This window comes from Perissodus microlepis, chromosome 15, assembly GCF_051167445.1.
Source record: "Perissodus microlepis isolate ML-2025 ecotype Zambia chromosome 15, ASM5116744v1, whole genome shotgun sequence".
Classification (NCBI taxonomy): domain Eukaryota; kingdom Metazoa; phylum Chordata; class Actinopteri; order Cichliformes; family Cichlidae; genus Perissodus; species Perissodus microlepis.
Window position 1 is genome coordinate 22,841,052 of NC_140475.1, and position 13,838 is coordinate 22,854,889.

Sequence of the window (13,838 nt, forward strand, 5' to 3'; positions counted from 1 at the left end):
ATGTAAAAAGTAGAAATGTTTGTAAAGCAGCATCTTTTCCAAAGTTTGTGCTGAAATCCGGTAATTGCTGTTAGATATTTGTTTTACTGTTTACGTTAATGGACATTAATATCAAAATAAAAAAACTGAAGCAAAGCAGCTCATTTACATCTGTGTGTTTCACATAAAACTATGTAATATATAAAATACCCGCACAAACAGACAGACAAAAGACAATGCTTAAAGTTCAAAGTGGTTTGAAAAAGAGTTTGAGCCTTTTCTGATGCTTCAGCTGTTCAGTCTTTGCTTACTTCTCATGAATCTTCACTTTTAATCTTTGTGCTGCAACCGAAGCCATGAGTGCCTGAAATCTCCGACAGGGCCTGATTATGGAGCCTCCATAAAGAGCGGGGCTGCAGAGTCTCCAGCTGTCCGGTCCCTGAATTTCCCTCAGAGTGTGACCTCCTCCTGCCGGTGAGAGCTGCACTTTTTTTTTTGCCGCTGAGTGTTTCGCAGCTGATAATCATCAGATCCGCATGAAGCTGGAGCTGTTCAGTCGGACTGCGACTTCCCGGGAGAGTTTAGAGAGGAAAGAGTCAAAAACAAAAGGCCAAAGGTCCTTCTGGCTGCTTTTAACTGTCGCTTTCAGTCCCATCGGGACCTGCTGTGGAGGACTCACCGGGTTTGTGTTCCTTAACTCGGCCTTTTTGCGGTCCGAGCTGCCGCTGGATGGGACGCACATTTTCTGCTCGCTTGTGCTGCGATGGAAGCGGAGAAACCACCGGGCTCTCCGAGGTACTTATGATGCCTTTAACTTCTGTTTTTCATTCGTGTGAATGCTGTGAAAAGCAAACAACCTGTTGGCAAAGTTCAGTCTTGGTGCAGGTTCAGTTAATTCAGAGTTATTTTATCATCTCATAAGTGAGCGAAAATCCAGATGTAGCCAACTACAGTTTACAGAGAGATCAAAAGGAAACGGCTCGTATTCATGTGCACGAGCTAGAAGTCGACTGTAATAAATGTTTTAAGTTAAAATCAGACATTTTACACAATCATAAAGCGACAGTTTAATATGAGAATTTTATTTCAAGTTAAACATAACAAAAACAATATCTTTCATGTCAACAATCAATATTGCACCGCTTAACTTATTCAAACCAGGACTTTAGTTTTGGCTTCAAATGAAAACTGTCTGTAAATAATGTGATAATCTGACTCTGATGTTCCTGCAGTATAACTGTTCAAAATGCAGAATTTATTCATAGAAAGTTTCTGCGTAACAATGTCTGAGATAGATGGCAAACAGCAGATGAGCAGTATGGGTCCCTTTTATGGTTTGCCAGCTTGCCACCGGCAGCCACAGTTTCTGACTTTAGCACCTGTTTCAGACGTTATTATGCAATTAAATTCTATAAATAAACTCTGCTTCAGAAGTCAAAGTGTCGAGATGATGAAGTCGACTTTTTGAAGTCAACTCGATGGGCATGTGGAAGCTGTCAGACCCCAAAGGCGTCCGGTAATGCTCATCTGCTGTTTAGTCTCTGTTTCATTCATATTGTTATGCAGTGATTGCAATGCTCATGTCCAACTCTGCTTTTTAATATTGGAGCTTTATTAGAATACATGTACATGAATAAGGGTTCAAAATAATCTTTATATGCTCCTGTCTCTTTAAGGCCAGCCTTCTCTTTAAAGCAACTTTTTTTGATTGGACAGCTTCTGGAAACCTACAGAGGGGCAGCAACAGGCCTCAGTGAGCTTTGTTGCTTGTAGAGACATAACAGAGAGCCATATATTTGGGGGGGGGGAGAAGAAGTCCTTAAGCATGCAGTGCAAAAAAAAAAAAAAGGAAAATTTTTATATTAATAATATTATTCAAATGAGATAAAATAAGATGAAGAGTATCTCTCCCTTCAGGTTTATACTCCTTAAAGCGGCTCGCTAGCACCTGAGCACTGAATATGTGAAGCCTCTGTTGGAGTTGTGCTGCTTATTTTTATTATTTCTGTAAGCGAATCAATACAATATTTTATTTTAGGGGCTAAATATGCTCAAAACTTCACCAAAAAGTTTGCACACATGTCAGAAGTGGATAAAACCTTTGTATTTTATGGGTTTTAAATATGAGAGGTGCAAAATGGTCCCATAGGGCCCCCTGCAAAATTTCAATGCAGTTGCCCGGCTGTTTTGCTTTGCATGCATGTATGGCATTTAATACACGCGTCTTAAGCTGTATGGAAAATCCTCTTTGAGCCATGCCTTATACCCAACAAGAAGTCCACCACTTTTCAAGGTGTATCACAAACTCAACTCAGAGAGGCATCAGCGTGATCTTTGGCCAGTCTAATCGAAACACACTTCTTCAAAGTTTTGAAGTTCTGTGTTAAACTGAGTATATATCTTCTAGTCTGTCTCAAACTTCACATGCTAGACAACTCAGTTATTGATCCAGCTGCGGGGACGCCTGCATTACAGTAATGAGTCACAGTCACAGTGCCACCTACTGGCAACAGTAAATCAGCATCATGTGATCCCTCGTACAACGTTCAGTGTACGTTATGTTTGCGCCGTGTGTTTTTTAAAAAAAAAAAAAATCGTGTGCAGCAGTATGATGTGTCCTTTGTGGGTGTTGTATAATGCAGCGTCATGGACACAGGAAGTGACATGTTTATGCAACACCCAAGAAGATTCCAGGCTTTAAAACATCGAAATGGGACCTGTGCTTTGTTTATCTGTGACCTCCGTAAACACTTTCTTGATGAGTTTTTGGGCTCAGCCACTAATTTCAGGTCATATTTAATAAAATTGCTGAAGTTCATTTTGTAAATTACGATCGTTATTAGAGTCAAGAAGGAGGATTATCCAGGATGTGCTCATTGGCCAATGACCTGTAAACTCACGCATCACTAGACGCGCTTTTCATGCCCAAATTCTCAGCAAGGAGGCTTCTCTTCTTCCATCTTTTCTTTACAGTCAAGTGGCCTTCATGCTGAGGGACCAGTTGTCACTGCCTGCATCTTTAATAACAAACATGTTTACGAAAAAATTTAAAGGTACAACAGAACAGGCTTTTGTGACGGCTACAAGCGATCGGAAGTTTTACAAATTTGCCTTTAACCTTGACATAAACAATTAAAATCATTTACATTTTCATTTAACTAATGACTTATTGAAAATTAGCTGTGCATAACACACCTGCACAATTTTCTACTTGCGTATTTATGGTCATTTATTTTTTATTTTCACATGTATTTAAGCTCAATATGTTAACATAAGATTTCACAATATTTAGACATTCATATTTTGATATTGATGTTAAGAACTGTTCTGCAGTTGTTCTGATGGCGCCACATGAAAGGACCAGCTTTCGAGCGTATATTGTTGTGACGTTTCCTTTCATCTTTCCCAGTGTGCACTGTGACCTTTAGCATAGGTAAAGATGTAAAAGTGTGCCCCCTCTGTGGCATTACACAAACATTTTAAGATGGAATAGCTCAGTTAATCATTACATCATCAAGTTACTGATTGCGCTTTAACCTCTTGAGTATAAACATTTTTATTTAGCTTCTCGAGTAAGGATTTCAGTGCCACCAAAGTTGACGTCCATTTATGTGCAAGTTTCTTACAGATTTTAAAGTTTGAGAGATTTTATTTTTTCCTGACTGATTCAGCTTTCCTCTGTCTTTTATTTCTAGCAGATGTTTTGAGTGAAAGCAGCAGAGACGGGGAAGATCTGCAGCATTTCATCGTTGTTTTCTTGCTCCCGATCAGCAGTCTGATCCAGCAGGTCAGAGGATTTATTGAGGATTTAACCACGTTATAAAACCCTTTAAAGGTGATCTACCCGAGAGCTCAGGCTTTTACTTCAGTCTATTTTTCTTCTGGTTGGCCTCGGAGATGCTCTGCAGTGAGAGGAAGCTTTATTCGCAGGATTTCAGTGCTGAAAAATTGGGACAAATGATTGGACGCACGATGCTCTGCTGACCGTTTTTCTTCTTTTTTCAATTTTGGATGTTCACTTTCGAGGTCGTTCTCCCACCACCACGTCACAGATAGCAGACAATGTCTACCGAGAACAGCCCGCCGCCCCTGCCAGCTTCTCCAAGGTCGTTCCATGCCCTACCTCATCACCCGGCCCCGCCCACCCCATCACCTTCCCCCAGCCCGCCGGCCACCATCTGCAGCCGGCTTTCCAACGGCAGCCAGTCGGCGCCCAGCCCCACGAACTCACGGGGCTCGTTCCACGGCATCTCCTTCCTGCTTCAGATCGGACTCACGAGGGAGGCGGTCACCCTCGACCCTGGAGATGTGTCGCTGTCCTCCGTTAGGGAGCTCGTCTGCTCCATCGTGGATCAGAAGGTAAAACCAAAGGGTTTTTTTGGGGGGTTTTTTCTGTACACTTTCCTTTTTTTCCTCTCTTTTTTTTTTTTTAAATCCACAACCTTAAAGCAGAAGTTTGGAGAATTTAACTGGTACATCTCACCTTCAGGATTCAGAAAAGTTCCCACATCCACCCATTTAGTTGTATAGAAATGAGGCTCAGCACCTTAGCATCCCTTTGTCCTCCTCACCCCACCTTCAGAGGCTCAGTGCCACACAACTTTCTTTTTACCTTTCATTTAAACTTATTGGTCAAAGGTCGGAGTTCAGACACCGGTTGACCATAGGCTGCAGGGCTGAACGCAGCGACACAGGTTTGATTCTGAGCCGAGGCTCTTTGGTGACTGTCTAAACCCACTCTGTTAGTTGTCTAATAAACAGTCCTAAAAAAATTTTTTTTTAAACTTCGGGGTGTGTATGTGCACATAAATATGCATGATTCGATTCCTTGGATCAAAGTAAGGCTCAAGCATGCCGATGCGGCTTTCCACCCCGGTGCAGAACCCGCTCGTTGCTGAGGAAGCCACAGAAGGGAGAGTTTCCAAACCAGCAGGATGTCGGTCTGTTTGCTGTACCTCTTTTCCTGATTACCTTAAGAGCTTTAAGGAGAGGGTGCTATTTGGAGGAAGTCGTAACAATTATAATCTGTGCTGACCAACAACAATCCCAGCGACTGAGAAAACACAACCCCGGCACGTCTACGTGAATGGAAAACTGATCTGAAGAAAGTGTTTTCCTCCTTTGGTCAGCCTACAGGAGGAAAACCCACAACGTGTCATTCAGTCTTTCTGATTCATAGCATCAACTTCTCCTCCTTTTTTTTTCTTTTTTTTTTTCCCCCTTCGCTGCCCTGCTGGATTCTTCTTTTCTAATCGTCGTGTGTCGAGCCTGTCACATTCTGCACTTCAACAAATCTGAACTTTGGCCGCGATGTCTGCGAGAGCTCGTGAGCTGCAAGCATTTGATTGCATTTGTGGAGGAAGGAGTGTTAAATGTTCTCCTCTGCAGTGATGAGCTAATAACGATTAGTCCGCTGCCTCTCCAGTGACTCTGTCAATCTCTGCGTGATCTGCAGCTCCATCATCTTGGTAGTCGTCACTGAGCTTGGAGGCACATGAACTGCTCCTTACCTGTTTCTTGTTAGAATGGCCGTCCAGCTCACAGGGGATTTCCCAAACACACTGTGTTACTGTGAGTAGGTACATTCCAAGACAGTCGATTAGAGCCTGTCTAAAGAAGCGGCTTAATAATATGAAGGACCATCAAAACAAATGAGAACCGAAGTACCAGGATGAGATTTTTATAAGGTAGTTTGCAAACCAGGCGGGATTTGTGCTTGTTTAGAGACTGTTGCAAACCCCCACAGGCAAGAAATGAATCCTATGTGGACACAAATAATTATCAGGTGTGTGGACTTGTGCACAAAGCCCGATGTTAATGGTCTGATGCCAAAAAAACCCTTAAGTGGGTCCTTGCGTGCTTGCAGACGGTGATATACAAATATATTAGAGTCCATCATATAGCGACCAGGGCAGGCATCATTCTGTCAGGCACGTCTAAAAATAAAACCAAAAAAAATTGACGAAATGTGTCGCCAAATATAAGCAAAGTGGGCAGGCCGACACTGTTAGACGCACTCGGGGAAGCATTCAACTTTGTGTCAGAGCTTCTTCGGAAAGCTTCTAGCTTCCGCTCTGAGCCTCACCTTATCTCTCACCATCTACTGGTTTTCTGGTTTTTACCACTGCTGAACGTACCACCTGCGTTTACACCACTCAGTGCATTTCCCAGCAAGCTACAACACGCACTCACAGACACACATACCCAAATGAACACACACAGTTTGCAGCAAGTTTGCAAGGCATGATGGGTTGGAGATTAAAACCTAGTGATGCTCTCATTTTTAACTTCTTTCTGCAGACGCGTTTCCAGCACTGGCTGGGTTGTGCGAGCACATCCAGTCTGTTAGGCAGTGTTTGTTTGCAGCTTGTCACTGGCTGAGCTCACACCCTCAGCAGAGGAAAAGTCTTTTTCACAGGGAATGTCACTTCCTGGTTGGCATTGCTGTGTCAGCGGCTGCACTTCCTGTTTTACAGTCGTGTGTTTGGGGTCGGAGGAGCAACAGGGTGGTCAAAGTGACAGAAAGTGATAAAACAGCCAGCTGATAGGCTGTGTATCTATTGTTATTGCGCATAATGGCAACCGAAAGAGTGTTTTGGTTTGGGGGGTTTTTTTTGGGGGGGGGGGGGGGGGGGGTTTGTGCACATTATTTGGCCTAAATGCCAAAAAATGTGCACAAAAAACACTGATACGTGCGTACATCCAGGTCTCACCACTTCTGTGATATGAAGACACGGCTGTTGTGAGGAAGTTGATTTCCAATTTTTAACATGAAAATGAAGTGATGGGGGCTTCGACTCTCATGCATGCTCACAGTTTAGCTGACAAAATCAAAATCATGTTTGAATATTTGTTTAAAAAGCTCCACACGGGTGAAAAAAAAAAAATCTTTAAAATCTCTTCATTTCTCACTGTCAGGTCTAAGCATTGAGATTTTTAAGATGCTTTCTTTTAATAAAAATTGAAAACAATCAAGTTTTATTTGTATAGCATAACAGAATCAAATAATAAATCAAGAAAGAAATATAAGGAAAAAATTCTTTAACAGTTTAAGTGTCTGGGTGTCATCCTTGATCGTACTCTATCCTTCCATTCTCGTATCCTTTATAAGCCTGAGCTGGTCCAGAACTCAGCTGCCCACGTTATGGGTATAACCCACCTCGACTCGCCACATCATTCCTGTTCTGCAACAGCTTCACTGGCTCCCAATTAAACAGATTTCTCCTACGGACATTCAACCTCACCATCTCTGTCGGACCTTCTTCATGTTCCCACTTCTTCTTGCAGTCTTAGATCTTCTTCCTCCCTCCACCTGACTGTTCCCTCTGCCAGTCTGTTCTGGGGCCAGACCATGAAGGGCTTTAAAAGTAAAGCAAAATCTTAAAATAAATTACAAAAGTTCTGAGCCGCCAGTGTAGTCATTAAAACTGGTGTAATATGTTTACGTTTCTCAGTTTTTGTAATAGTGTTTGCACTTTAATGCTTTATGACTGATACTCTTTGGAAAGTCATTACAATAATCTAAACAAAAGGAAAAAAACCTGTCACTAAACCTGAGTGTTGAACGGATTCTCGCGGTATTCTTAAGGTGGTCGTAGCAGGTCTTTGTTTGTCAAAGGTGAGATTAGAATCAAATATTTGTTGACAGCTTTACAGCCTACTACAGTGATTTTCAAACACGCAGACATGTGTATTTATACCATCACTACTTCTGAAGTTTTCAGATAAAGCCACATTTGATAGCTTGTTTCCAGTATCTGCCAATATGTATCATCACACCTACAGCGTTAGTTTTCTGTGGTTTCCCCCACACATAAAAGCATTTTTTTTCATCCCCTCGCTAAGAATCACACCTGTTTAAAGTCTGCTAATGTAGTAAATATGCATGTAATTTGTTGGTGCAGACATTTGCACAGAATTCAAGGGCAAAACTGGATTTACTGGCCTGCTGCAATCAGTGAGCATATGTAGGCAGATATCAGCCGACAAACTGCAAACAAAACATGAGGTCTAGGTGTCACAACTGAGAAAAAGAAATTGTGACATGTGCAACAGGAAAAGAAGAAGTGAAAACGGGGAAATAAAGTGACTGCAGAGGATTTTTCCAGCTCTTGCAGAATCTTCCCCTCTTCCCTGCCACCTGGGAATCTCTGTGCATCTGCATTTAAAAAAAAAAAAAAAAAAAATCATAGAAATGCATGTAGAGACTGACCTGCTTGCCCACTCCTGGCTCCAGGATGATGATGATAATAATAATTAATAATAATAAATTAAAAAAATATTGCAACTACCAAAATGTTTTATTTGCTAAAACTACAGTATAATTTATAGTGTCATTTCTTTCTTTGGCTGATTGAAAACCCAAAGTAGATGTTCCAGCAGGAACGCTTAAAGAGGTGAAGAGGTGGAAACTGGTCTTGTTTGATTTGTGCCGAAAATGACTCGATCGCTGGAATTTCTCAACCTTTTTTCCTCCTTTTGCATCCACATCAAGAAGCTGAGAGCTCCGTCTGTGGGCGGGTGGATGCATCTGCTCTGATTTACTGTAGTCCTGCCGCGTATGTAGGAGGCCAGAGGAGTTGTGGCAAAGTATAGGGAAGTTCCCCTCCTCTGCAGGTTGCCTTGCTACACCCTCATCCCATGCCACACACACACACACAGTCCCATCCTGGATTGTGAAACACTGAAACCGCAGTATTTTTAATCATCACTGGGCAGACGATAAGCAGCGATAAGATCGCAGAGAATTTTTCTCCTGCAGCTTTCAAAACTTTACGGAGCTTTGCAGCCTCCTGGTTTTGGTCTTGCAGCATTTTTAGTCGATGTGTTGCATCAGCAGCAAGCAAAGGAGCAGCAGCAGCATGTGTGGAGTTGTAGGAGACATGTATTGTGACTTTCAGTCTTATAATCTGTCACTTTTTCAGAATTGCAAAGAGTCTCCTCCTTTACTGTGAGTGCAATAAGGAACAAGCAGGCCGGGCACAGAGGTACTGAAGGGTTAACCAGTTCATCTCTGAAAAAGGCAGCATTAGAGGCTTGTTTTGCTTTTAATTAACTGAATTTACGATCTTTTAGAAAGAACCTTTTTCAGTCACCATAAGTAAGTTCACCTGTAGTGTTCTGCAAGGTTCGATTTTAGGTCCTCTTTTATTTTCTGATTTTCTACACAGATGGAGTTTTCCTTGAGACTTGGTGATCCTAAAAACCCAGCCTCTGTTTCAAACTTAGTGCCTCAAAGTCACAGTAACCTGTCACAATCAGAACTTTTGTGTCAGAAACTCAGGAGTTTGATTTGGTTGAGCTCTCAGCTTTGAACCAACAACATTAATTGATTAAAAAAAAAAATCCAGACCTGCTTCCTCTACATTTGAATAATCTTGAGAATAACACCAATGCATACCTGGGGAAAGTCATCTATACATTTATCTCTCAGGGCTTGACTCATTGTAACTGACTCCTCTGTGGTGTGAACGAAAAGTCACTCTCGCCTCCAGCTGGTGCAAAAAGCAACACTTTTTGCACTGTTTTTCTGCTCTTTACTGATATCTTTTAAAGTACATCTGGCTGTGGAGCTACAGAGTAGAAATATCAGCCTCATTCGAGCAATCGCTCACCTTAGACCTCATGTGGGGTCCTGCTGTCTGCTCCTAAGTCTGGAGCATACTGTTTGCCGTTAGCATTACTGTTAACAGTAATTAGAGGAATTTTCCTTTAAAGACAAATTGGCCATTAATACAAAATGCACAGAAAATACTTGATCTCTATTTTCTTCATTATTTGTGACCACTGTGAAAGTTGCATGCATTTCTATGGATCAGGAATGAGGAAACTCCTTTAAACCTCCCCTTTTAAACACATTTTTATTGACTCGCTTTAGGTGATGTCTTCTTACTGTCTGGTTATCTTTTAGTTGTCTTGCTTACTGCCTGCCTCAAATCTTCAAATCTCCTGAATAGTTTTTTTTCCTTTTAAATTTTGTGCAACTCTAATGTTTAGCTCTTTGTAAATCTTCCCTTTGAATGTCCTTCTGTTGCGTAACTGTCAAAGCGTTTTGCAAATTCTATTAAATTGTAGATGATTATATGGCTAATAATTTTGAGTGTCTTGACGGGTCTGGGAGAAGTACAAACATGAAGGGAACTGATAGATGGCTAGATCATTTGTGGCATTGTTAGTGGTTGTGTTTGTATGTTTTGACAGTTTTACGCTGTTGAAACCTGTTGCTGTCTCTGTTTACCTCATCCCCACCAAGCTCTGCTAGCATTTTAAGGGGCTGCTCAGAACGGCCTCCCCCTGATTAGGTGCTTTTCTTCTAACCTGAAAAGACCCTGCATCTGGCCCTACAGGGGCATTTTCAAACCTGCCCACCAGTTCCTGCACTGGAAAGCACCGCATTAACGTACTTAATCCCAGCACTAACAGCCCTTCATCACTCAGCACATCCTAGAGCAATTTATGAAGCTTAAAACTTTTAAAACGAGCAGTTTTAGTGGGGTGAATAAAAATAACACTGTCTGTATTTCAAAAGATGCCCGCCAACAAAGGGTTTTGGATAATGTGATATTTACACAGTTACAGTTTGAACTTCACTAACCTGGATTATGAGCTCTTAATGTTTCTCAGGTTGTTGTGATCACATCTAAATCTTGCATTTGAATGTTAGAAAACCTGAAAAAGTCATGTTAGCTTATTTGACAGTGACCAGTGGTTCAGGTGTTAAATTTCTTCCTCAGCAACAATAACCAGCATTACAAAACTATGTGCTTGCTTTTAATAAAGGATATCCTTTAAAGCAGTGTCTCTCTTTGCTGTGTCCTCTACTCTGCTGGTTTCCATGGCTGCCAAGGCCAGGTGGTGCTTCAGGTGGAGACGTGAATGTTAGTAGCACAGGTATGTGAGAGTGGGAGTCAGTGTTATGGTGCTTTTAAATGCTTGTAACTCTTGTAGTTGTTGTAAATCTTCAGGTGTGCAGCTCATGTCACCCCAAACACAGAATATACATGTTGTTTACACCAAAGGCAAACGGTGATTAGGATATGCCTTTAGCTTTTTGTCACTAGTAACCGCTCAGTTCGGCTCGACTTGACTCAACTCAGTTTTTAGGGTTTTCCACTAGTTGGTAGTACCTGGTACCAGGTAACTTTTTTTTTTTAAGTACCTACTTGGCTGGGCGTCCAAGAGATCTGTGGACACTGAAAAATGTGATGCATGCCACCAATTGGCTAGTCAGTGGCGTCACTCGATGATTCACGAAAATTAAAAGCACCACTTTTGAAATCCAGAAACAAAGGAAATGGCTCCACACAAACTAACACGGTTGTCCCCGAGTCAGACCAAAAGCCACTGATCGAGCAGCAGGTATATCATCGCCTCAACGAACATCCTTCCTTGTTGTGGTGCTCGTGTTGCAAACAAATGACATCACTGGACTTTCGGCTGTGTTGCTATAACGACCCCACGCTTATTATGTGCTACTCTATTCTAACGGAAAACAACCAAAACCGAGTCGCATCCTGTTAAGTTTAATAGGTACAAGTGGAAAAGGGCTAGTAGACTAGCCACCGTATCACCAGTTGTAACCGCTAGCTATCTGCATGGCTTCACCTTTTGACGACTCTGCTATGTTTGTTTGTGTTTGGTTCTTGTTAGATAATTCTATTAAAAATGCTCTGACTTTTAATATGGTTAAAACTGTGCTTAAGTTTTAATGAGTAAAATTCTTGTATGTCAGCAGACTGTTTGTTGCAAATGAATATTGGCTGATAACTCAGCAGTCCACCCTCTGGTCCAGATGTGGTCACTTCTGGCTATAAAAACCAACATGGTGGTTCCCAAAATGCTGATTATGGGTCTTCAAAATGTAGAATCCAAAAGTCTCCGGTACAAACTGTGCAGATGGTCTGTGTTTGCCGAAAAAGAAATGGGGTAAAATATTGACTTTACTCTTATATTTCAAGGTTTTACGGTTTTTAAAGTGAAATAAAAGCCATTTAAAGCACCGTGACAGGTTCCGTCATATATCTGTGTAATAAATCAGCTAATTGTAGGTCCAGAGGTCTGCACTCTCGCCTCAAAGCAAGAAGGTTGTGGGTTTAAACCTGATTCATAGTTGGCTGAAGGTGGAGGTACATAAAGCAGTGGGTGGGCATGAAGTGTGGAAATGAATAATATGAAATAATTTCTTAGCTGCCTTTTTATTTAAAAAAAAAAAAAAAAAAAAGTCTACCTTTTCCCCTTAAAATACACAATTATCACCAGAAGTTCAAGACTAGTATAAAGGTGTAAGAATAAATTAAAATAATAATAATTTAAAGAACCCTATAAGGTACCTTTATTTTCTGTGTGCCTGTTTCCACAATCCTCAGATGATTTGAGCGTTGAGTAAGGATTTGGGTTATGGAAGTAGTGCTTGTGGGTTATGGTTAGGGTGTCTCCGGGAAATGAATGTAAGTGGATGTAATGTGTCTCTGAAATGACCCGGCTGCTGTCTTTGTGTCAGATTTATAGAGCTTCACGTGTGTCTGGTTCTGCTTTTATATGAATCTCAATCTCATTGCGGGGCTGAGTGCATCTGCACATATGCTTCATTTCCACCGGCATGGATGTTAAAATGCACAAAGGATTTAAATCGCCTAAATCAATAAATGACTCGATGTCAGTTAAAAATTAATGCAGTTAAGTGCACAAAAATAATCTAACATCATTTTATGATTTAATATTTATCAATTAATTTCTCTTTATATTGACTTTATCATTTATTCTTCTCATTTGTTTTGTTCATTCATATTTTTTCCTCCCTATTTTTTTTTGTTTACATCATTTGTTTCCATTTGTTTTAATTTATCTACATACATTTTACATCTTTTTTTAAAAAAATAAAAATAAAAAAAAAATCCCTGTTCTCTTCCAATTCAGTATGCAGATGAGGTGGCTATTACAGGGTAAATAAACTAACAAGCAAACCCATAAGCAACGCATTTAAGGAGGAACTGGATTAGAAATGAGTGCATCAGCGGGACAGCTTGGAGACAAAGCTAAAGAGGAAAGGGTGAGATGGTATGGAGGTGGGATATATTGGACACAGGATGATGAAGATTGAGGTGCCAGACAAGAGGAAAAGAGGAAGAGATAAGTGGAGATTCATAAATTACATAATTTTCTTAGGGATTAATAAAGGAATCTGATTCTGATGTAGTGAAGGAGGAGATGCAGAGGGTTGTTGTACCAGAGGAGGATATAGGAGGCAGATGTTGGCGACCCCTAAAGGGAACGTCTGAAAAGAAAACAACATAATGAAATGATTTATTTGTCTTTTTATTTGGTTTGGATTTTGGCAGTTTTGGCTCTCTGTAGGAGCTCCACGGACACACACATCCATTTTAATATTAAAAACCTTTTTGATAGATATTAGATGAGAAGAGCAGCCAAAGATCATGCTCAGGCTAATATCCTACAGCAACAAGATAAATGTCTTTACCCAAAACTGTTTTATTTTTTTGTTTTTGTGTTTTTTAGGGGATCACATGATTCTACAGGGTCAGACAAATTTAAATTTCCAAGGTTTTTTTTTGTTTGTTTGTTTTGTTTTTGTTTTTTTAAATAAGGTAAAAAAGAAGATTATGGGCCCTACTACAGAACCCTGTGGAACTCCATAGTTCCAGGTATGTTTCAAGTGCATAAGAATAGATGGCTTATGTACATAAATTATTTACATAAACAAAATCAATCAGTTCTCCATATGCAGTTCATACAGATAGCGTAACCGGGTTACTACATAGTCCAAAAAATAATATAATTATAAACAGCAATCATAAGGCTACACTAGGGTGGTTTAAAAAATCCAGAAGTTAAATCAATTA

The 13,838-nt window shown here is 40.7% G+C and overlaps 1 protein-coding gene across 2 annotated transcripts in view; it reads left to right on the forward strand.

The window, feature by feature from the left end:
* The first annotated feature begins 521 nt into the window (after nt 1-521).
* LOC146372186 (serine/threonine-protein kinase D3-like) overlaps nt 522-13,838 on the forward strand; it is a 56,068-nt gene continuing 42,751 nt past the window's right edge. Inside the window, exons 1-2 of one of the 2 annotated variants that reach the window (XM_084952445.1) lie at nt 522-774; nt 3,675-4,338. In XM_084952445.1, the coding sequence (XP_084808571.1) occupies nt 4,042-4,338 (297 nt within the window). In that variant the 5' untranslated portion in view covers nt 522-774; nt 3,675-4,041. The remainder of the gene's footprint in view (nt 775-3,674; nt 4,339-13,838) is intronic. The other variant, XM_084952446.1, reaches the window with a different exon arrangement.